Source organism: Orcinus orca, chromosome 2 (assembly GCF_937001465.1).
Source record: "Orcinus orca chromosome 2, mOrcOrc1.1, whole genome shotgun sequence".
Classification (NCBI taxonomy): Eukaryota; Metazoa; Chordata; class Mammalia; order Artiodactyla; family Delphinidae; genus Orcinus; species Orcinus orca.
Window position 1 is genome coordinate 16,459,267 of NC_064560.1, and position 23,249 is coordinate 16,482,515.

General features: G+C 40.3%; 1 protein-coding gene across 36 annotated transcripts in view; it reads left to right on the forward strand.

The window, feature by feature from the left end:
• Positions 1–23,249, forward strand: part of CCDC7 (coiled-coil domain containing 7) — a 293,096-nt gene that overhangs the window by 159,082 nt on the left and 110,765 nt on the right. For all 36 annotated transcript variants that reach the window (XR_007475369.1, XR_007475372.1, XR_007475373.1 and 33 more), the window contains 3 exons: positions 4,827–4,937; positions 12,897–13,007; positions 14,958–15,068. Coding sequence is in view for 27 of the 36 variants with exons in the window: in XM_049705547.1 (XP_049561504.1) it covers positions 4,827–4,937; positions 12,897–13,007; positions 14,958–15,068 (333 nt within the window). In the remaining 9 variants the exon portion in view is untranslated. The remainder of the gene's footprint in view (positions 1–4,826; positions 4,938–12,896; positions 13,008–14,957; positions 15,069–23,249) is intronic.

Sequence of the window (23,249 nt, forward strand, 5' to 3'; positions counted from 1 at the left end):
ACAATCCTCTTATGCTCCTCTAACATGGCCTTCAGTGCAGTAATTTCCACCAGGGCTTGGAAGAATGAGAGTAAAGTTATGATGGTACTCTCCTGGAGAGCCCCGTGGTGTCCACTAGCACTTCTGGAGGCACATTAGCCTGGCTGCTGATGTGCCCTGTGGGACCCTTTGACTCTTGCAAATGATCCAGCAGTATGCCCTGAAAGAGTCTCACTAGCACCTCTCAAAGTGCTCCTTCCAGAAAGGAATTTTTTACTTTATTGACTACTTTGTTCTCTATGCCAATCTGTCAGAGAAAGCTGCCTGTTTTGACTTGGTCAATTAAGATAGCAAGCCAAACTGAAAGTAACAATTAAGATTTTATGTACTTCCTATAATAGTATAAGCAAGAGTCTAAACAGGAAAGGGCCCCAGCTCCACCAGTGTTTCATTTTCCCCATGGAACCAAACCAGGCAAGGGTCAGATGTCAGTGCGGATGGGAGTACGGGTTGGCGGAAGATTATCTCATATCTGAAGGAGCCCCAAATGAAAGGCTCTTGCCCTTTTATGACCTCAGGAACCTTGTGGATATTGATGTAGGATGGCTAGGAGTGTAAAGTCTTGAATACTGTGTAGTAACTGAGGAAAGTATCTTTAGGTTCCCCCAGTGAAGTGGTCTACACAGAGGCACCTGAAAAGTGCAGTGTATCAGCTGACCCCTCCCCCTTTCACAAGGCGGCCTCTGATGGAGGCACCTGTATAGGAATCCAGAACGCATAAGAGCATGGTATGGATGGATGGGCCTTAGTCCTCCACTGCAACTACCTCCAGTGTCTAAAGTTCACTGGGTATGCATCAAATTTGGTGTGGGGTGAGAAGCATTCCCCCATGAGAACTTTCAGGTAGAGACCTTGTAATTGTCTGTGGTTGGACCTGCAAAATCAAGCAGGATTTTGGCCTGGAGTTGAACTCCTGTATATACATATGTATACATATATATGCACATATATATACAGATATTCATACACACACCTACACTGAGTGTCCTTTGTGTTTGTTGTGGTAGAGATAGAAATAAGCTTGGCTCTTTGGAGTGCTTGAAAAAAGCTTGGCCTCCTTTGTATCTTGGTGGGGGATGGAGAAGGAAAACTTAGTTTCCTTGGAGCTTGGAGTGACAGTGTACCCCTTTCCACTTTGCCCCCAGGGATTTCAGTTGCGTATTAGATCTTTATACCTTGTTTACATTAATGACCCAGCTGTGCTGTCACATGTGGGTCATCATAGAATCCAGTCTCTGTTGGGTAGTACTCTTATCTGGTTCCAGTGGAGGATGTCATCAATATAGTGGAAGTTTTAGTACTCGATCTTGGAGCAGGGCTTTTTCTAGGTCATGGGCTTGTGGAAGGACATTAAAGGTATGTTGTAACCCATTGCACATAAGGTAAACTGATCCTGGCCATTTGTGAGAACAGGAATGTTAAAAAGGGCACTTGTGATATCAGTTGCTGCATACTTACGTGACTCACCTTGAGCAGTAAACTTCTGTGAAGGTCACAGGACCATGTGATGCCAGTGTCTGGAGCTGTACTATGGCATTGAGCCAGCGGTAATCAATTGAGTCTCTAGGCACCCAAGGCCTTACACACAGAGCGAAAGGGCTTATGAATGGAGAAATAACCTCATGGAGAACTTTTGTTTCATTAAGTTCAGCAATAAGGGCAATGAGTTGTTTTTGGTTGGTAAAGGTGCTAGGCACTGGTTTTCCACATGCCCCCCTAAAATGGCCCTAAAATGCAGTAGTTCCTATCAGGCCTTAGGGGTGAGATGCACATAGAAAATACATCTAAACCAGTAATACATTCAGTTATGGAAGCCATAACAATGGAGATTTTTAGTGGTGTGTAGGGACATGCCTATAGTTGGATTTGGATAAAGATCCCATTTGGTGAGCTCAGACCAAAAACCAGTGAGCATTATCTGTTTTCTCCTCATCGTAGTGTCCGTGGTTATAGAGATCTTAGTCATATGTGCATCAGTGTCCAAAAGGCCCAGATATGCAATTCACACCTATCTCTCCATTGAACCTTAGCACATATCCTCATATCACAACTGGGGAGATAAGAATCTTAGCCTAACCTTAATTCTTATTTATATAGAAAACGGAGAGGTTGGATAAAAGTAATGGCAGGGGGGTTGTGTCTCAGGTTCATCTCAAGATTCACTGGGAAATGCAGAGGGAAGAGCACTAGTGTTAGTCATAGGTGTCATCATCATTTGGACTCTAGAGTGTCTGTGTGTTGGGTCACCTGTGAATTCCTTGGTGGAGAGTCCATCAGTGTTCTCTGTGAGTTCCCGTTGTTGAGTAACTAGACCCAGAGATTTCCTTGGGAAACCACTTAAACAGGTCATCCATAAATGGGTTCCTGATTACCATTTTTAGGTCACTTTCTTCACTGGCCAGATGATATCTATCTGTTGCTGGTTCTTCCTTTCCCTGAAATTTGTCAGTGAAGATCTGGATTGTCTTGTAAACCAATTGACATCACCTTATAAGGAGGTTTAATTGAACTAGGAAAACAGCACATATGGCACAAATGACACTGGAAATCTGAGTCTGGTTACCAGTCTCATTGTCTCCTGTTCTTGCTGCTCGTTGTTGAACCAAAGGACCATCAGGGTGGCTTATCAGGCACCTTCCAGATGGTTATACGGGTGGTTAAAACACCTTTTTTCAGTGTCAGGAAACTCATCATAAGTGGGCCAAACCTGAGAAAGGAGCTGGGGAAGGAGAGGGAATCAAGTGTTCACATCATTGCCCTCCCCACTTCCTTGGGCAGAGTGGCCGCTGTCAAAGCACTCTGAAAGAGGGAGTCTGTTGTGACACATCTCTTTACCAAGTTTCACAAATTACCTCCTTTTTTTTACTGGGGTATAGTTGTTTTACAATGTTGTGTTAGTTTCTACTGTACAGCGAAGTGAAGTAGAGTTCCCTGTGCTATACAGCAGGTTCTCATTAGTTATCTATTTTATACATATTAGTGTATATATGTCAGTCCCAATCTCCCAATTCAGCCCACCCCCCATTTCCCCCCTTGGTGTCCATACATTTGTTCTCTGCATCTGTGACTCTATTTCTGCCTTGCAAACAGGTTCATCTGTACCGTTTTTCTAGATTCCACATATATGCCTTAATATACGGTATTTGTTTTTCTCTTTCTGACTTACTTCACTCTGCATGACAGTCTCTAGGTCCATCCACATCTCTACAAATGACCCAATTTTGTTCCCTTTTATGGCTGAGTAATATTCCATTGTATATATGTACCATGTCTTCTTTATCCATTCTTCTGTCTGTCGATAGACTTTTCTCCAAAGAAGACATACAGATGGCCAAGAGGCACATGAAAAGATGCTCAACATCACTAATTATTAGAGAAATTCAAATCAAAACTACAATGAGGTATCACCTCACACCGGTTAGAATGGGCATCATCAGAAAATCTGCAAACAGTAAATGCTGGAGAGGGGGTGGAGAAAAGGGAACCCTCTTGCACTGTTGGTGGAAATGTAAATTGATCCAGCCACTATGGAGAACAGTATGGATGTTTCTCAAAAAACTAAAAATAGAACTACCATATGACCCAGCAATCCCACTACTGAGCATATACCCAGAGAAAAATGGTAATTCAAAAAGACACATGCATGCCAATGTTCATTGCAACACTATTTACAGTAGTCAGGTCATGGAAGCAACAAATAACCTCCTTAATGATAGAGGAGAAGTACCCCAGTCTAACTGGTCTCCTCAAGTCACTGGCAAAGCAATCTTTTTTTTTTTTTTTTTGCGGTACACCGGCCTCTCACTGTTGTGGCCTCTCCCATTGCGGAGCACAGGCTCCGGACGCGCAGGCCCAGCAGCCATGGCTCACGGGCCCAGCTGCTCCGTGGCATGTGGGATCTTCCCGGACCGGGGCACAAACCCGTGTCCCCTGCATCGGCAGGTGGACTCTGAACCACTGCGCCATCAGGGAAGCCCTGGCAAAGCAATCTTGAGAGCTTTACATTCTTTTTCATTAAAAATGAGTCTCAAAAAATCACTGCATTATAGGCTGTATTATCAATGCCAGGGACAGACTTAGCACTAACAGTAGTAATTCAGTGAGCATGGTCTTCAGTGTCTTTGGTAACAAACTATTTTGTTTTCTGGTTTATCTTTCTTATGTTTCATTTTGTAAAGGTAACTATCTCTCTATTTTTTTTGTTTTCTTTTTGTTCTTTCCTAAAAGATAATATACTATTCTATCAGTTTTTTATTTCATTTAACATTATATACTAGACATTCCGCCATGTTAGTTTATGGGATCTTTTTCATTCCTTTTACAGTTGTATGTACAGTTGTTTGGACCATACTGTACAGCATAGTTGATATTACCATAGTTTATAGTATATACCTTGGTTTATGGAACCAGTCTCCTACATTTCCACATGTAAGTGGTTCTGAGTATTTTACAATTGCAGATATGCTGTAATGAATAATCTTGTGCATATACCTTTTTGTGGTTTGGTTTATGACTGTGTTTTAACCTAAAGTGTTAAGAAAACTGGAGACCAAACTGGAACATATTTGAAACCTATGAATATTAATGAAATGATGAGACAGTTTCAGTACACATCCATTAAAACTCTTCTCACCATTTTCATATCAATCCAGCGTTATAGTAATTTACATATAACTTTTGAAAATGTGAGAAAATGCTGAGGTACACTTGTCAGTAACTTGAAAGTATAGGATCAAACAGTGTATCTGTTTTTCCTTTTATTGGACTAAATGCCTCTCTTTGTGTAGCTCATCGTAAAGTACCAGATGAAAATCCTGTGCTTGAGCATGGAGACTCAATGTCAGAAACTCAACTGGAAGTAAAGAAACAAAGACCTTCTAAAGGAGAAAGACTCAATAGTAAGTATAATAATTATAGATAACTTTATTTTAAATTAAACTTATCAGAAGATTATTTTTCTTTAGTTCATGAACATGTATTTTATAGAAATCTTATACCTTGACTTAGAGTGTGAACACCCTAAGATAACTAGAGAACAAAGGCAAAATTATTCGTACCCTTTGGTTGGTATTTCTGATCCCTTGGTCGTAGGTCAGCCACTCAGCATCTACCAAGACCCTATAACAGGTCAGTAAATGTCTCTTAAAGGGTGTTTACCTTTCAGCTGACTCCTAGAGATATGGGTTTGAAAGCCCAAAGGGGTGCCTCAAGTCCCCTGTGTCAGCGGTCTTCTGCCACAGCCTCCAACTGGTAAACAGAAATGTTGCTGAGTTCTGTAACTCAAAGAGCAAATGGCGGGGGGTGGGTGGGGAAGGGCAGCTGGTGGCCTGTCTGAGGATCTCCACGTCATCCTCTTGGTCGTGACCCCACTGAAAGGAAGAGGCCTTTCTAGTTACTCCATAGGTAGGTGCCATCACGGACCATACATGGGGAATGTGACAGTGTAAGTTGCTTAATTGTCCCACCAGTTGCTAGGTCTTCATTTCATTTGTGGAAGTACAGAGGACCAACGCTTGGCACACTTCTCTGGAATGAGATATCATGACCCTTACAGATCATGCTCAGGAATTTTATTAGGGTGCCAGATTACTACCTTTTCTATAATAATGACCCCACTGAGTTGCTGTATGTGGGTCTGTGAGGCATCCAGTCTTTGTTTAATAGTACCCATGTTGGGCCCTAAGACTATGTCATCAATAGAGTAGAAGTCTGTTGCACCCTCTGAGAGTGGGATGTTTCCATATCATCACTTTTGTGTTGATGACATATTTGGAGAATTTTGGTAGCCTTGTGGGAGTATGGTTGTGGTGTATGGCAGACCAACCCGCAACAAGGTATACTGATCATGATCATCCACAATAGAGGGAGGCTGAAAATGGCTTTCGTTATATCAACTGCTGCATACCAAGTTCCCTCAACTTCAGACAATAGCCTGTATCACAGTCACAATGTCAGATACCATAGGTGTAAGGCTACACTATGACACTGAGCTGTGTATGTCAAATGAGTCTCTGTGCATCTAAAGCTGTGGGCACAAGTTGACTGAGTTATTGAATAGTTAAATAGTCTCATGGAAAACTTTCACTCCATGAAGCAGTCATTTTTCTTCCCCAGGTAGGTATTTGGGGAGAAAAAAGCACTAGGCACTGGTAATTGGATAGGTTCACAGTCTAACACATGCCAACTAAAATGGCCCTAACTGCAGCAATTCCTGTTAGGAGTTAATACAAAGCAGGGATTCACATTGACAATTCATTTATAGTAATGATAACGTATATTAATGGGGCCATAACAATGGAAATTTATAGTGATCTAAAGGGAAACACCCATCGTTGGATCTGGATAAGGATCCCCATTGGTAATGGCCTCAGACCCAATGACCCAGGACCCTTACCCAGATCCCTCACCCTTACCCAGTGAACATAATGTGTTTCTCCATCATGCTGGTGTCAGGAGTTGAGATCACAGTCACATAGCCGCAGTATCCAAAAAACCCAAGAAATGCAGTTCTTTCCTACCTCCCCATTAAATTCTGACCTTAGCATAGGTCCTCATGTTCCTACTGAGGACAAAGGGACTTGGTCTAACTCATAGTCTTGTTCATTTTTGAAAGCAGAGTGTTCTTGAAAAAGGTTGGTGGGCTCTCAGTCTCATGTCAAAATTCAATGGAAAGACCTGAGCAATAGCACTTGTATTAGTCATAGGGGTCATCCCCGCGTGGACCCCAATTCAGCTTCCTTTCAGGCATCCGTTGGCCCACTACCAGGCCATGAGTTCCTTGGTAGTGAGCCCATCAGCCTACCTCTTTGACACCTCGTTATTGGATATTCACCCATAGATCTCTTATAGAGATCTAGGTCTAGATTGTCCAGGAGCAGGTTATTGATTACCATTTTCACATTGCTTTTACTGTTGGTCAGTCACTGCTACCTTGGCAGTAGGTGCTATTCCATGTCCAACAGTTTGGCAGTTAGTATCTAAATTGTCTAGTGCCAAATGACCTGACCTTATGAGGAGGCTTACTTGAGCTTGATACCTATCTAGCAAGGGTGGCATGAATGAATCAAGAAATCTGAGTCTGGTTAAGAATCTCACTCTCCTCACTCTATCAGTGTAGACCCTGGGACCACCAGCGCAGCACAGAGGGACACGGTCACTTCTGCAGTGGTGATCCAAACATGTTTTTCAGTGGTATAGAACTCATCACAGATTGGTCATCCTGTCAGAGCCAAAATAGTATCCAGATGAGGAAGGAGAGAGTCTCAGATGCTTGCTTTTTTTATCCCCCACTTTTCTTCCACCTCCTCAGCCAATATGACTGCTGTCAAGACTCTCTAAAGAAGGTGTTTTGTAGTGACAGGCCCAACAGTGTGTGTGACCTTCTCCTTCACCAAGTTTAACAAGATTAATCCCTTTAATATGGAGGCAAACTACCAGGTTTCTAAGATTTCTTTTGCTACTGGGTCATGCAGGGTCTCCCACAACTTTAGATCCCATCACTGGTGGACCATAAGCAGTAGCCACAAATTGCTTCCCTAGCTTTCTCAGAGTCCCTCTGGTGAATCTCTAATTTGATTGACCCAGGAGGTGTCTCAGCCAGTGAATCGAGGTCTAAAGAGAAGAAACTTTGCTCCCCCCTCAGAACTGAAAAACCTATAAAAATAAAATAGCACTCTCCTAGAGCACCCTGTGTGGTCTGCTAGCCCTGTCCAAAGCACATTGGCCTGGCTGCCCCAGGGGGCTCTCAGACTTCTGGCTAATGATACCCTCTGGCTAATGGTACCCTCTCCCCCATCACTCCAGAAATGTCCCACTGATTTACTGAGCACATCCCAAAGTGTGCCTTCCCAAAAGGCATTGAGCTTCACTTACCCTGCTTGCTGCTCCAATCTGTCTGAGAGAGAAACGCCAGTTTTTGAGTTGGTCAATTAAAATAACAAACCAAACTAAAAGTAACAAACCTTTGTTCACTTACCTCAATAGTTCAAGCAGTAAAGGACCCCAGCTCTAGCAATGTTCTATTTTCCCACTTGAAACAGCAGTGGGTGAGGGTTAGATGTATCAGTGCAAACTGGTATGAGATGTAGGAGAGGATCATCTCACAGCTGAAGGAGCACCAGACAAAAGGCTCTTGCTATTTTATGGGTCCTACGCCCTCAAAAGGTAGTGGTGGGAGGGATGGGAGTAGAAACATCCTGAATACTGAATCATAACTGAGAAAAGTTTCTTCAAGCCCCGCCCACCCCCCATAAGGTAGTCTAGGCAGTAGCAGTGCCCGAACAATACAGTGTCCCAGTCAAGTCCCACCCCCCACCTCCATTTGACGGTGACTGGGCTAAGAATGCAGTGTACTTGAGAGAGTGATGGGGGCGGAAGGGCTGTGTCCCTGACTGCAACCACCTCCAGTGCCTGCAGTGCACTGGCTATGCATCAAGTCTCTGTGGGTTGAGAAACTTCTTTTCCCCATGGTAACTGCCAGGTAATGCCTTTATAATTGTCTGTGATTGTGCCTGAAAGATCACACATGAGATCCAGCCTGGCGTCAGGTTTCTTAAGTATATTCACACTTTTATATATGTACTTGTACATACATATGTAGTTATACACATATATTAGCCTGTATACCTACACATGTGTATATAAACCTGCATAGACATATTTAGAATTCATGATAAATCTTGGAAACCTTCAATTATACTTCATCCCCTCAGGGCTTGTTCTGCCTACTTCCATTTCATGTGTGCATGTCCTTTCTTCCACTTCGTGAATACTCTCTCTGACTAATATAACACATTTACTCATTTGGTCCATCTTGTTATGCCTATAAAATTATTTTGGAATTTCTTCACCTATAGGTATGGAAAAACAATCCTCCTGAAAATATTTTGTCATGTGTTTACAGTCTCTCCACACTTCTGCCCGTGAATGAGGGTATATGTCAAATATTGTATTGATGAGTTACTTGCATTAGTACTTTTTTTCTTTCAGTAGGTTCATTTCTTTAAGTTTGCTTTCAGTTTTAGTTCCTCTTTTGTTATTTAATTTTATTTTTGAAACATGTGGAACCTGACCCTGCTTCCAAAAGTAAAAACTATACAAAAAGGTATACTTAGAGGAGTAGCATTTCTTCTTCAGTTCTCTCCCTTTTACCGTATGGGTAACCAACTACATTGTTTTCTATCTCACTTGTTTTTCATTTTGTAAAGGTAAGTATCTCACTAATTCTCTCCCCCTCTCTCTCTCTGTCTCTCTCTGTCTCTTATTTCCTTATTTTCCCTTCTTCCTTACCTAGAAGGTACCTCACAACTTTTCACCTTTGGGTTTTTTTTTCCACTTGATATTATCTTCTTGAAATCCCTCCAAGTCAGTTTATAGAGGTTCATTTGATTCCTTTTACATCTCTACATACAACAGTTTGTACCATGTTATTTACCATAATTTACCAAGTTTATAGTATATGTATTAGCTTGTTTATCTAGTTTCCCATGCATGAACATTTATATGCAATTACGAATAATGCTATAATTAGCAAATTGTACACTTGCATTTTGTTGATTGGTCTATGAAGTCTATGTGATCTGTAAAATATAAATAACCTAAGAGAAATAGAGACAAATATAAACTATGTATAATGCCTGGAAATGTTTATGAGATAATGAGAAAGAGTCAAAACACATCTATTTATTAAACTCCTCTCACAGTCTTATCAGGTCTAGCATTATGGTGACTTCACTATAACTTCAGAAAAGTGAGAATGTTGCTGTATTCTTATTATAAATTTGATATATAGGGATTTATAATAGTTGTATTTTTCTATTCAGTAGACTAAGTATATCTCTTATGTAGCTTATGATAAAGCATCAGATGAAAATCTTATATGTGAGCATCAAGAACCAATGTCAAAAACCCAAATGCAAATAAAGAAACAAAGAGAGAAAAGACACAGTCAGTATACTAACTACAGATAACTTTTAAGTTATTTAAAATTAATTACAGCTAAAGATCTTCTTTGGTTCATAAATCTGTATTTTAATATATATTTTGGAGAAATTTTATACTTTAACCTAAAGTATAAATACCCTAAGATAACTAGAGGATAAAAGCTAAAGTTATGAAACTTTTGGTCAGTATTTCTGATTGTAATATTTTTCATAGTCATGGTTCATGCACTCAGTATCCACTAAACCAATAATAGGCACATAATTGTCTTTCAAAATGTGTGTACCTTTCACCCTACTACAGGAAGTTAGGCATACAGAAGCCTAAATTAATCCACTATCTTGTGGAATTGCCTTCTTCCAAAGACTCTAAATGACGAACAGAGAAGTTGCTGAGAGCTGTATCTCAGTTCATTATCAGAGGGGCCAAGGAGAAGTGTGACCTGGGAGGCCTGTTGGATGGCCTCCAGACCATCCGCTTGAGATCCATTCAAATGTAGGTGCATTTTTGGAAACTTAATAGTTGGTTGCAGTCAGGATCCCACTGAGGGGAATGTAAGAGTGTCAGTAGCAGAATAGCTCCACAGATTTTTGGGACTCTTGTATTTGTTGTGAGTAAGAGGACAAATATTGGTGGTTATCTCCTCAAGATGATACGTATTGTGCTTTCCCACACAGTCCTTGTCCATGTCCCTGTTAATGACCCAGCTGTGTTGCTGAGTATGGATCAACATAGCATCAGTCCCTGTAGGGTAGTACACATGCCTGGGCCCACCAGGAGGATGCCACCAATATAGTGGGCAGCTAGTTGAGAGTGGGTCTTCTTCCTGCTCATGGCCTTGTGGGAAGGACATTAAAGGTGTGTTGCAATCCATTACACAAGAGGCAAACTGATCCTGATCATCTGTGTGGACAGGGATGCTGAGAAGGGCATTTGCAATGTGAATTACTTTATACCTGTTTCCCTCAGCTTGGGCAAGAGCCTCTATGGCAGTCACAGTATTCGGTAAGGCCAGTGTCCTGATCTGTACCATAGCATTAAGCTGCCTGTAATCCAGTCTGTAGGCATGTTAGGCCATATGCACAGGTTCACTCAATTATTGAATGGAGAGGTAATCTCACAGAGATGTTTGGCTTACCTAAACTCAGCAAAGAGGGCAGGCATTTGTTTTTCTTTGCTTAGTAGTTGTTTTTGGAGACGAATCTCTAGGCACTGGTAGTCTGGTAGGTTTACAGTCTTCCATATGCCCCACTAAAATGACCCTGAGTGCAGTAGTGCTCATCACGGCTTGGTGCTGATGTGAATTGGAGTTCACATAGAAAATACACCTGTACTCGTTATATATTCAGTAGTGGGGGCCATAAAATAGAGGTATATAGTGTCCAAAGGCACCCCCCACCATGGCCAGGTGTAAGTATACGTCAAAAAGCATTAACTGTTTTCCTCTCATCCTGGCGTCACGGTTGTGAAGGTAACAGTCATTGGTAAACCAGTAGCCAAATGGCCCAAGGTATGCAGTCTCCCCCCACTGCCCCTATGAACTCTGAGTTGGCATATATTCTTAGGTGCCAAAGGGGACATAGGGACTTGGCTAATCCCTAATTTTGTGTAATTTTATAAGCCAAGCATTCTGGGTAAAAATAGAGTTCTCCATTTCATCTTGAGACTGCTGGGAGGAGCAGAAGGAATAGCATGTGTATTAGTAATAAGTGTCATCACCATTTTGGTTCTCGTGGGGCTGTGTGTTGGCCCCCATGGCTCAGTACCTATCCACAGGATGCTTGGTAGAGTCCATCCATCCCTTCCTTGAGCCTCCACTGCTGGGTAACTAGACAGTGTTTCCAGCAGCAGGGAACTCACCATGGGTGGGCGGAAATTTTCAGAAACCAAATGTCAGCCAGAAGAGGAAAGGGAGTGTCTTAGGTGTTTGTGTCTTTTCTTCCCCACCCCCTTCCTTGTCCTCCTTGGACAAAGTGCTCCGTGTCAGGGAACTCAGAACCAGGGGTTCTGTTGGGACACCGCCAACAAGGTGCCACTGTCCTTCACGAAGTTAACAAGAGTAGCTCCTCCATGGTGGAGTCTCTGTAGTCTCCTCAGGTTGCTGGTCAAGTGAAACTGAGAAATCTGGAGCCTTTTTCATTAGACATGAGTTTCAAAACCTCACTGTATCACGGGCTATCCATCAGTACCAGAGACAGGCTAAGAGTTAATAGTAGTCACTGGGTACAACTCAGCCAGCACTTTCTGCAGTGACTTCTGTAACCCTCCAGGTTGTCTTTTGGTTTATATTTTCTCTGTTTCATCTTTTGAAGATAAGTTATCTTTGTCTTTTTTTTTTCCCCTTTTCTTCTTTCTTTCTTAAAAGTTAGCCTGTTAAAATTCTCTCTTTCAGGTTTTTTTCCTTCATTAAGCCTTACATCCTAGAAATGCTCCCAAGTCAGTTTGTCAGGATGTTTTTCATTTCCTCTTATACCTATTTGTACAGCTGTGTGCGCTACATTATATCCCATAGTTTATATTTTCATAGTTTACATACACTACTTTAGCTTACCAATTCGTTAGCTTGTACGCTTAAGTGGTTTTGAGTATTTTGCAATTACAGGTATGCTGCAATGAATAATCTTGAACATATCTATTTTCCTTGTTTGATCTATCAGTGTGTATTAACTGAAAACATCAGGAAAACTCAGAAAATGAGAGACTAATATAAAACATATTTAAAATTAGGAATATTAATGATATGAAAAAATACTTTCCACACTCATTAAGACTCATAGTTTTCACATCTGATCTCGCATTATGGTGATTTACTTATAACTTCATATAAATGGGAGAAAATACCACTGTTCTCTGCTTTAAATTTGAAATCTAGGGATCTCTTTTTTTATTTAATGGACTAAATCCTTCTCTTTATGTAGCTCAGGATGAAGTACCAGATGGAAATCGTATGCTTGAGCATCAAGATTCTGTGTCAAAATCAGAGATTCAAGTGAAGAAACAAAGCCCTCACAAAGGGGAAAGACATATTAGTAAGTACAAAAGCTACAGAAGACTTCAAGTGATTTTAAATTAAGCTCATTACAAGATGTTTTTATTTTGGTTCACGGATACGTATTTTTTGAGCATATGTTTTATAGAAATTTTACACTTTGACTAAAGTGTGAATACCATGAGATAACTAGAGAAAAACAGAAATATTGAACCCTTTGGTTAGAATTTCTGTTCTTAAGATTATTTTATGACCAGAAGATGAATGCCCCAAGGCCCAATAGCAGGTGAATAATTGTCTCTCCAAAGTAGTGTGCCTTTCAGCTGACTCCAGGTAATTATGGGTACAGAAGTGCAATGGATTCCTCTACGTGTCACAGCAGCCTTTTGCCATAGGCTCCAATGGCAAACAGATGTTTCTGAGATCTGTAAATCAAGCATCAGATGGGGGTCATGGGACCTGTTGGAGGGTCCTAAGGGCACCCTCTTGGTTGTGTCCTCACTGAAAGGAAGCAGCCTTTCTGGTAACCCCATAGATGGGTGTCATCAAGGGCTCCACATGGGCAAATGAGAGTGCAAGTGGTCAAAGAATGTCACTAATTGCTGGACCGCTTTTTATTTATTGGAGTTGATTAGCCCAAGTGTGGCAGTCTTATCCTCTGGAATGAGATGTCATGCCCCTTAGAGGACATGTCCAAGAATTTCACTAAGTTACCAGGTAACTAACTGTACCTTGTGTGTACTGATGGCCCAGCCAAGAGCTACTGGTGGGTTCACAGGGATCTAATCCTTGTTGGGGGTGTCCTTGTCTGGGCCCACTTGAATGAAAACTAATCCTCCCTTTGAGAGCAGGCTGCTTAGACGTCATGAGCTGTGCCCTGATTATAGATATTTGAGCAATTTGGTGGCCATGTGAAGGACATTAGTAGGATATTGCAACTCCTTTCATATAAGGTTAAACTAATAACTGGGATCATTTATGTGGAGAGGGATGCAGCAAAGGGCATTTGATTTGCATATTGAGGTCCTTCAGTTTGGAAAACAGCCTGTATGACAGTTACAGTGTAGGTACCACCGGGTCTCACCACTGTACTATAGCATTGACCTACCAAAATCAGTTGAGTCACATGTACTTGAGGCTGTGTGCAAAGATCAAGTTAGTTATTCAAATGGGAAATAGTCTCATGGAGAAATTTCTGTTTATTAAGCTCAGCAGTGAGAGCAGTTTATGTCTTTTTCTTCCCAGGAATTAGTTTAGGGAGACACAAGTGGGAGGCACTGTTTAGTCTGGAGGTTCTCAGTCTTCCACGTGCCCCTCTAAAATGCCCCTAAATACAGCAGTTCCCATGAGGGAACTGAATTCGAGTGTGGGTGCACATAGAAGATACATCTACATCATTACACATTCAGTAGCGGGGACCATAAAAATGGAGTTTTGTGGTTGCCTGAAAGGATACACTCACAGTGTAGTGTTTGACCAAGGGTGTCCTTGGTGGTGGCCTCAGATGAAAAGCCAGAGAGCTTTATCTCTTTCCCCCAGCACCTGGTGTCAGAGGCTATGGAGATCATGGTCGCCTGTGCACCAGTAGCCTAAGGGCTCTAGAAATGCAGCAGTGCCCCACCCCACTTTGAATTCTGACCTTGGCATACATGCTCAGATCACCACCCGTGGCAGGAATATTTTGTATATGTATGTGTGTGTGTATATATATTTATATATATATATATACACACACACATACAACAGATATATATAGATAGGTAGATCAATAGATATTGCCTAGAAATGTTAGTGTTACACCTTCTTTAACAAATGCCCATTAAAAATATCCTCTCAAATTTTATGTCACGTCTGACATTATGGTAATTTACTTATAACTTTATCAAAATGAGAGAAAATTTTGCTGTATATATGTTATAAATTTGAAATCTAGAGATTGCATACTAGATATGTTTTTCCATGGAGGAACTAAATGCATCTCTTTATGTAGCTCATGATGACACACCAGACAAAAATCCTGTGCTTAAACATCAAGATTCAGTGTCAAAACTCCCCATGCAAGTACAAAAACAAATAACTTCCAGAGGAGGACAACACAGTAGTAAGTATAACAATTATAGGTACCTTTAAATGTTAAAAAAGTAATCACATCAGAACTTATTTCTTTAGTTCATGAATATGTATTTGAGCATATAATTTATAGGAATTTTACACTTTGATCTAAATGTGAATACCATAAAACAACTAGAGAAGAAGAAACATTTAACATTTGGTTGGAATTTCTTGTTATAAAACTACTTCATGGCGGGACTTCTGCACTCAGTGTCCACCAAGATCCATAACTGGTCAGTAGTCTTTCAAAGGGTGTTTACTTTCAGTTAACGGTAGAAGATTATGAGTCCAAAGCCAGCTGGCACCTCTGATGTGTGGCAGTGTTCTTTTGCCACAGGCTCCAATTGGCAAACAGAGAGGTTGCTGAGACCCGCAACCTAAAAGGCGGTGGATTCAAGGGGGCAAGGAAAAGGGTTGCCTGTGTAGCCCGTTGGAGGGTCTCTAGGGTATCCTGTTGTCAGGCCCCACTCAGGGTAAAGGTCTTTTTGGTTACCTGATTGATGGGTGCTGTCATCAAGGTGGCCTTGTAGGGGAAGTTGTGAGTACCAGTATCTGAATACTCCCACAAGTCACTGGGCATCCTTTGTGTTTGTTGGGGCTGAGAACCTGAGCATGACTAAAACTAGGCAGTTATTGTCTCTGGACTGAGAGCTACTGTCCCTTCTCAGTTTATTCCCAGAAATTTCCCAGGATTCATAAGCCCTTGTGCCTTGTCCAAGGAGGCATTCATTAATATATGGAAGGCTAGGGCTCCATCTGGAAGTGGGACTTCTTCCTGCTCATGGCCTTGTGGAAGGACATTAAAGGTGTATTGCAACGCATTACACCAAAGGCAAACTGATCCTGATCATCTGTGTGGACAGGGATGCTGAAAAGGGCATTTGCAATGTGAATTGCTTCATACCTATTTCCCTCAGCTTGGGCAAAAGCTATGTCAGTCACAGTGTCAGGTAATGCTATTGCCATAGCTGTACTACATCACTGAGCCTGATTTTTGCTTGAGTTTCCAGGTACCCAAGGCCTTTTGCAAAACTCAGATAATGAACCTTGGCTTCCTTAAGCACAGCAATGGGGGCAGTTTTGTTTGTTTGTTTTTGAATTCCTGAGGCAATTAATGCTGTTTTTGAGAGACAATACTGCTAGCAGGTAATAGTTTGGTAGGTTTACAGTCTTCCATATGCCCCACTAAAATGGTCTTAAATGCAGTAATATCCTTTAGGCTTTAGAGTAAGTGTAATCCGGTATACATATCGATAATACATCTATAACAATAATCCATTCAGTAGTGGTGCCACAATAATGATATGTTACACCTGTAGTCAGGCTGGGTAAGGATCTTGGTGGTGTTGGCTTCAGACAGAAAATCAGAGAGCATTATCAATTTTCTCATTCTCATTCCAGGGGATTGGGGGTCACCATCAACTGTGGACCATTACCAAAGGCCCAAGAAATGCAATTCTCCCTCATGTGTACTCTGAACTTTGACCCTTGGCATAGGATCTCACTTCTTCACTCTGGACTTAGGAACATTGGACATTTCATAGTCTTGTTTAATCCAAAAAGTTTGGGTAAAAGTTGGTAAGGCTCTATGATTCATTTTAGAATTTGCTGGAAGAAGGAAAAGAAATAGCACTTCTGTTAGTCATAGGGGTCATTATTACCTGGCATACCCTATAGGGGTTGCCATTTGGCCCCTTAAGGTATGCTACTTGGCCATGAGTTCCTAAGTGGAGAACCCATTAATCTCTTCTTTTGAGCTCCCACTGTTTAAAAAACAGACCCAGAGGTATTGGGAGAGCACTACCCAAATTCTCCACTAGTGTGTTCCCAGTTACCATTTTCATGTCACCTTATGTGATGGTCTCTCTCTGTTATTTTGGCAGTAGTTACATTTTCCCTGCCCAGGAATTTGTCAGTTAAGTTCTGGATTATGTCACTAACAGACGGACCTGATGTTATGAGGAGCTTTAATTGAGCTTGATAACCAGCAGGAGTGGCACTAATGAACTTAGAGTCTTGTTAACAATCTCATCATCCACCACTGTCACTCTCTCATTGTAGAACCAAGGGACCACCAGTGTAGTCTGCAGGGCTGCTATCCTCTGGAAACTTGGTTTAAACATGTGTTTTAGTCATAGATAACCCATCTGGTGGGCCAAAGCTGTCACAGCCCAAATGGTTTCTAGCTGAGGAAGAAGGACTTGAGTGTTCCTCTTAGCCTCCTTGATGAAACTTTCTGCTGTCAGACACTCTTAAGGAGGTCCACCCACGAAGTGCCACTGATCCTCACTAACTTTAAGAAGAGCTAACACCAGTCCTTCTCAAACTCTTCCAAAATTGCAGAGGGAGAAACCCTCCCAAATTCATTCTACGAAGCCACCATCACCCTGATACCAAAACCAGAAAAAGGCATCACAAAAAAAGAAAATTATAGACCAGTATCACTGATGAACATAGATGCAAAAATCCTGAAAAAAATGCTAGCAAACAGAATCCAACAGCACATTAAAAGGATCATACACCACGATCAAGTGGGATTTGTCCCAGGGATGCAAGGATTCTTCAATATACACAAATCAATCAGTGTGATACACCACATTAACAAATTAAGGAATAAAAACCATATGATCATCTCAATAGATGCAGAAAAAGCTTTTGACAAATTTCAACACCAATTTATGATAAAAATTCTCCATTAAATGGGCATAGAGGGAACCTACCTCAACATAATAAAGGCCATATATGACAAACCCACAGCAAGCATCATACTCAATGGTGAAAAACTGAAAGCATTTCCACTAAGATCAGGAACAAGACAGGGATGTCCGCTCTAACCACTCTTATTCAACTTAGTTTTGGAAGCCCTAGCCACAGCAATCAGAGAATAAAAAGAAATAAAAGGAATACAAATTGGAAAAGAAGAAGTAAAACTGTCACTGTTTGCCAATGACATGATACTATACATAGACAATGCTGAAGATGCCACTAGAAAACTACTAGAACTAATCAATGAATTTGGTAAAGTTGCAGGATACAAAATTAATGAACAGAAATCTCTGGCATTCCTATACACCAACAATGAAAAATCAGAAAGAGAAATTAAGAAAACACTCCCATTTACCATTGCAACAAAAAGAATAAAATACCTAGGAATAAACCTGCCTAAGGAGGCAAAAGACTTGTATTCAGAAAACTGTAAAACACTGATGAAAGAAATCAAAGATGACATAAACAGATGGAGAGATATACCATGTTCTTGGGTTGGAAGAATCAGTGTTGTGAAAATGACTATACTGCCCAAAGCAATCTACAGGTTCAGTACACTCCCTATCAAACTACCAATGTCATTCTTCACAGAATTAGAACCAAAAACCTTACAATTTGTATAGAAACACAAAAGACCCCGAATAGCCAAAGAAATCTTGAGAAAGAAAAACGGAGTTGGAGGAATCAGGCTCCCTGACTTCAAACTATACCACAAAGCTACAGTAATAAAGACAGTATTGTACTGGTGCAAAAACAGCCATTCTGGCTGGTGTGAGGTGATGTCTCATTGCGGTTTTGATTTGCATTTCTCTCATAATTAGTGATGTTGAACATCTTTTCATGTACCTCTTGGCCATCTGTATGTCTTCTTTGGAGAAATGTCTATTTAGGTCTTCTGCCCATTTTTTTTTTATTGGGGTTGTTTGTTTTTATGCTATTAAGCCACATGAGCTGTTTGTAAATTTTGAAGACTAATCCCTTGTTGGTTGCTTCGTTTGCAGATATTTTCTCCCATTCTGTGAGTTGTCTTTTTTGTTTGTTTATGGTTTCCTTTGATGTGCAAAAGTTTGAGGTTAGTTAGGTGCCGTTTGTTTATTTTTGTTTTTATTTCCATTACTCTGGGAGACGGATCAAAAAAGATATCACTGCCATTTATGTCAGAGAGTGTTCTGCCTATGTTTTCCTCTAAGAGTTTTATAGTGTCCAGTCTTACATTTAGGTCTTTAATCCATTTTGAGTTTATTTTTGTGTATGGTGTTAAAGAGTGTTCTAACTTCTTTTTTTTACATGTAGCTGTCCAGTTATCACAGCACCATTGATTGCGGAGGCTGTCTTTCCTCCATTGTATAGTCTTGCCTCCTTTGTCATAGATTAATTGGCCATAGGTGCATGGGTTTATTTCTGGGCCTCCTATCCTATTCCATTGATCTATATTCCCATTTTTTTCCAGTACCATACTGTTTTAATGACTATAGTTTTGTAGTATAGTCTGACATCAGGGAGCTTGATTCCTCCAGCTCTGTTTTTCTCTCTCAAGATTGCTTTGGCTATTCGGGGTCTTTTGTGTCTCCACACAAATTTTAAGATTTTTTGTTCTAGTTCTGTGAAAAATGCCATTGGTAATTTGATAGGGATTGCATTGAATCTGTAGATTGCCTTGGGTAGTATAGTCATTTTGACAATATTGATTCTGCCAAGCCAAGAATATGGTATATCTTTCCATCTGTTTGTGTCAACTTCTATTTCTTTCATCAGCGTCTTATAATTTTCAGAGTACAGGTTTTTTGCCTCCTTAGGTAGGTTTATTTTCAGGCATTTTATTCTTTTTGATGTGATGGTAAATGGGATTGTTCCTTTAACTTCTCTTTTTGATCTTTCATTGTCAGTGTGTAGAACTGCAACAGATTTCTGTGTATTAATTTTGTAACCTGCAGATTTACCAGATTCTTTGATGAGCTCTAGTAGTTTTCTGGTAGCATCTTTAGGATTTTCTATCTATAGTATTATGTCATCTGCAAACAGTGACAGTTTAATTTCTTCTTTTCCAATTTGGATTTCTTTTTCTTCTCTGACTTCCGTAGCTAGGACTTCCAAAGCTATGTTGAATAAAAGTGGTGAGAGTGGACATCCTTATCTTGTTCCTGATCTTAGAAGAAATGTTTTCAGCTTTTCACTGTTGAGTTTGATGTTATCTGTAGGTTTGTCATATATGGCCTTTATTATGTTGAGGTATGTGCCCTCTATGCCCACTTTCTGGAGAGTTTTTATCACAAATAGGTGTTGAATTTTCTTAAAACCTTTTTCTGAATCTATCGAGATGATCATACGGTTTTTATTCTTCAGTTTATTGATGTAATGTATCACACTCATTGATTTGTGGATCTTGAAAAATCTTGCATCCCTGGGGTAAATCCCCCTTGATCATGGTGTACAATCTGTTTACTATATTGTTGGATTCAGATTGCTAGTATTTTGTTGAGGATTTTTGTGTCTGTGTTCATCAGTGATATTGGCCTGTAGTTTTCTTTTTTGTGTGGTATCCTTGTTTGGTTTTGGTATCACAGTAATGGTGGCCTCATAGAATGAGTTTGGGAGTTTTCCTTCCTCTGCAGTTTTTTGGAACAGTTTCAGGATAGGTGTTAACTCTTCTCTAAATGTTTGATAGAATTTGTCTGTGAAGCCACCTGACCCTGGACTTTCGTTTGTTGGGAGTTTTTTAATCACAGTTTCAATTTCAGTACTTATGATTGGCCTGTCCATATTTTCTGTTTCTTCCTGGTTCAATCATGGTAGACTGTACGTTTCTAAGAATTTGTCCATTTCTTCCAGGCTGTCCATTTTATTGGCATATAGTTGCTTGTAGTAGTCTCTTATGATTCTTTGTGTCTCTGTGGTGTCACAACTTCTCCTCTTTCATTTCTAATTTTAGTGATTTGAGTCCTCTCCTTTTTTTCTTGATGAGTCTGGTTAAAGGTTTATCAATATTGTTTATCTTTTCAAAGAACCAGCTTTTAGTTTCATTGATCTTTGCTGTTGTTTTCTTCATCTCTATTTCATTTATTTCTTCTCTGATCGTCTACTAGCTAGGTTTTGTTTGTTTTCTTTCTCTAGTTCCTTTAGGCATAAGTTTAGGTTGTTTAATTGAGATTTTTCTTGTTTCCTGAGGTAAGATTGTATTGCTATAAAATTCCTTCTTAGAACTGCTTTTACTGCATCTCATAGGATCATTGTGCTTTCATGTTTATTTGTCTGTAGGCATTTTTTGGTTTCCTCTTTGATTTCTTCAGTGAGCCATTGGTTGTTTAGTTGCATATTTTTAGCCTCCACGTGTTCGTGTTTTTTACAGTTTTTTTTTTCTTGTAGTTTATTTCTAATTTCATAGTGCTGTGGTCACAAAAGATGATTAATATGATTTCAGTTTTCTTAAATTTACCAAGGCTCGCTTTGTGGCCCAGCATGTGTTCAGTCCTGGTGAATGTTCTATGTGCACATGAGAAGAATGTGCTGCTGCTTTTGGATGGAATGCTCTAGAAATATCAATTAAGTCCATCTATCTAATGTGTCATTTAAGGCCTGTATTTCCTTATTAATTTTCTATCTGGATGAGCTGTGCATTAATGAAAGTGGGGTGTTAAAGTCCCCCACTATTACTGTTGCTGTTGATTTCTCCCTTTATGGCTGTTAGTATTTGCTTTATATATCGAGGTGCTCCTATATTGGGTGCATATATATTTACAGTTGTTATATCTTATTCTTGGATTAATTCCTTGATCATTATGTAGTGTCCTTCTTTGTTTCTTTATTTATTGTAGTGTCCTTCTTTGACTCTGTAAAACAGTCCTTATTTTAAAGTCTATTTTGTCTGATAGGAGTATTGCTATTCCAGCTTTCTTTTGATTTCTATTTGCGTGGAATATCTTTTTCCATCCCGTCACTTTTAGTCTGTATGTGTCCCTAGATCTGAAGTGGGTCTCTTTCAGACAGCATGTATATGGATTTTATGTTTGTATCTATTCAGCCAGTCTATGTCTTATGGTTGGAGCATTTAATCCATTTATGTTTAAGGTAATTATCGATATGTATGTTCTTATTGCCTTTTTGTTACTTGTTTTGGATTTGCTTTTGTAGGTCTTTTTTCTTCCCTCCCTCTTTTGTTCTCTTTGTGATTTGATGACTAACTTTAGTGTTGTGTTTGGATTCCTGGCGGGTATGGGATTTGATTTTATTGTGATTGTGCCCCTCCTACCATCTCGTTTTGGCTTCTTCTTTGTCTTTGGATATAGGGTATCTTTCTTTTGGTAGGTTCTAGCTTTTTTTCATTGGTGGTTGTTCAGCAGTTAGTTGTGATTTTGGTGGTTCTGTAAGAAGGGGGTGAAGTCATGTCCTCCTACTCCACCATCTTGAGCTAATCCCAAGTCCTTTTCTATAGAGTTTTACATTAAATACATCAGAAGAACTTTATTTGGTTCATGAATGTGTCTTTGTACATATATTTTATAGATGTTTTAAACTTTGACATAAGATATGAATACCCTAACAAAGCTATAGAACAAAAGCAAATGTATTCTATGTTTTGGTTGGAATTTCTTGTCCTAAGATTATTACATGACCAAGGTCATGCTCTCAAGGCCAATAACAGACCAATAATTGTCCCATAAAGGATATGCACCAACTCTCTCATAAAGGATATGCAATTTTTAGCCAGCTCTGGCAGATTGTGGACCCAAAGTCCTTTGAATGCCTCTGATGTATGGTAGTGGCCTTCTGCCATAGATTCCAGTAGGCAAAGAGAGATGTTACTGAGAGTCCTAACTGAAACAGCAAACGAAAATCAGAGGGGTCCACAAAAAGGGCATCTGGGGTAGTCGGTTGAATGGCTTCCAGGGGATCCTGTCCATCAAGGCCCCAGCCAAATGTAGTCATCTTTATGGTAACCGGATTGTTGGGTGCTGTGTGATCCCTGTGAGAGTGTGGCGGTATCTGTATAGTCCCACCAATTGCTCAGATGATTTTTTTTTTTTTTTAACATCTTTATTGGGGTATAATTGCTTTACAATGGTGTGTTAGTTTCTGCTTTATAACAAAGTGAATCAGTCATACATAAACATATGTTCCCATATGTCTTCCCTGTTGCGTCTCCCTCCCTCCCACCCTCCCCATCCCACCCCTCCAGGCTGTCACAAAGCACCGAGCCAATATCCCTGTGCCATGCGGCTGCTTCCCACTAGCTATCTACCTTACTGCGTTTGTTAGTGTGTATATGCCCATGACTCTCTCTCGCCCTGTCACAGCTCACCCTTCCCCCTCCCCATGATTTTTATTTAGGGGGACAGAGAGGGCCGAAAGCATGACAGTCATCTTCCCTGGATTATGCCCCTTACAGATCATGCCCAGGAATTTTACT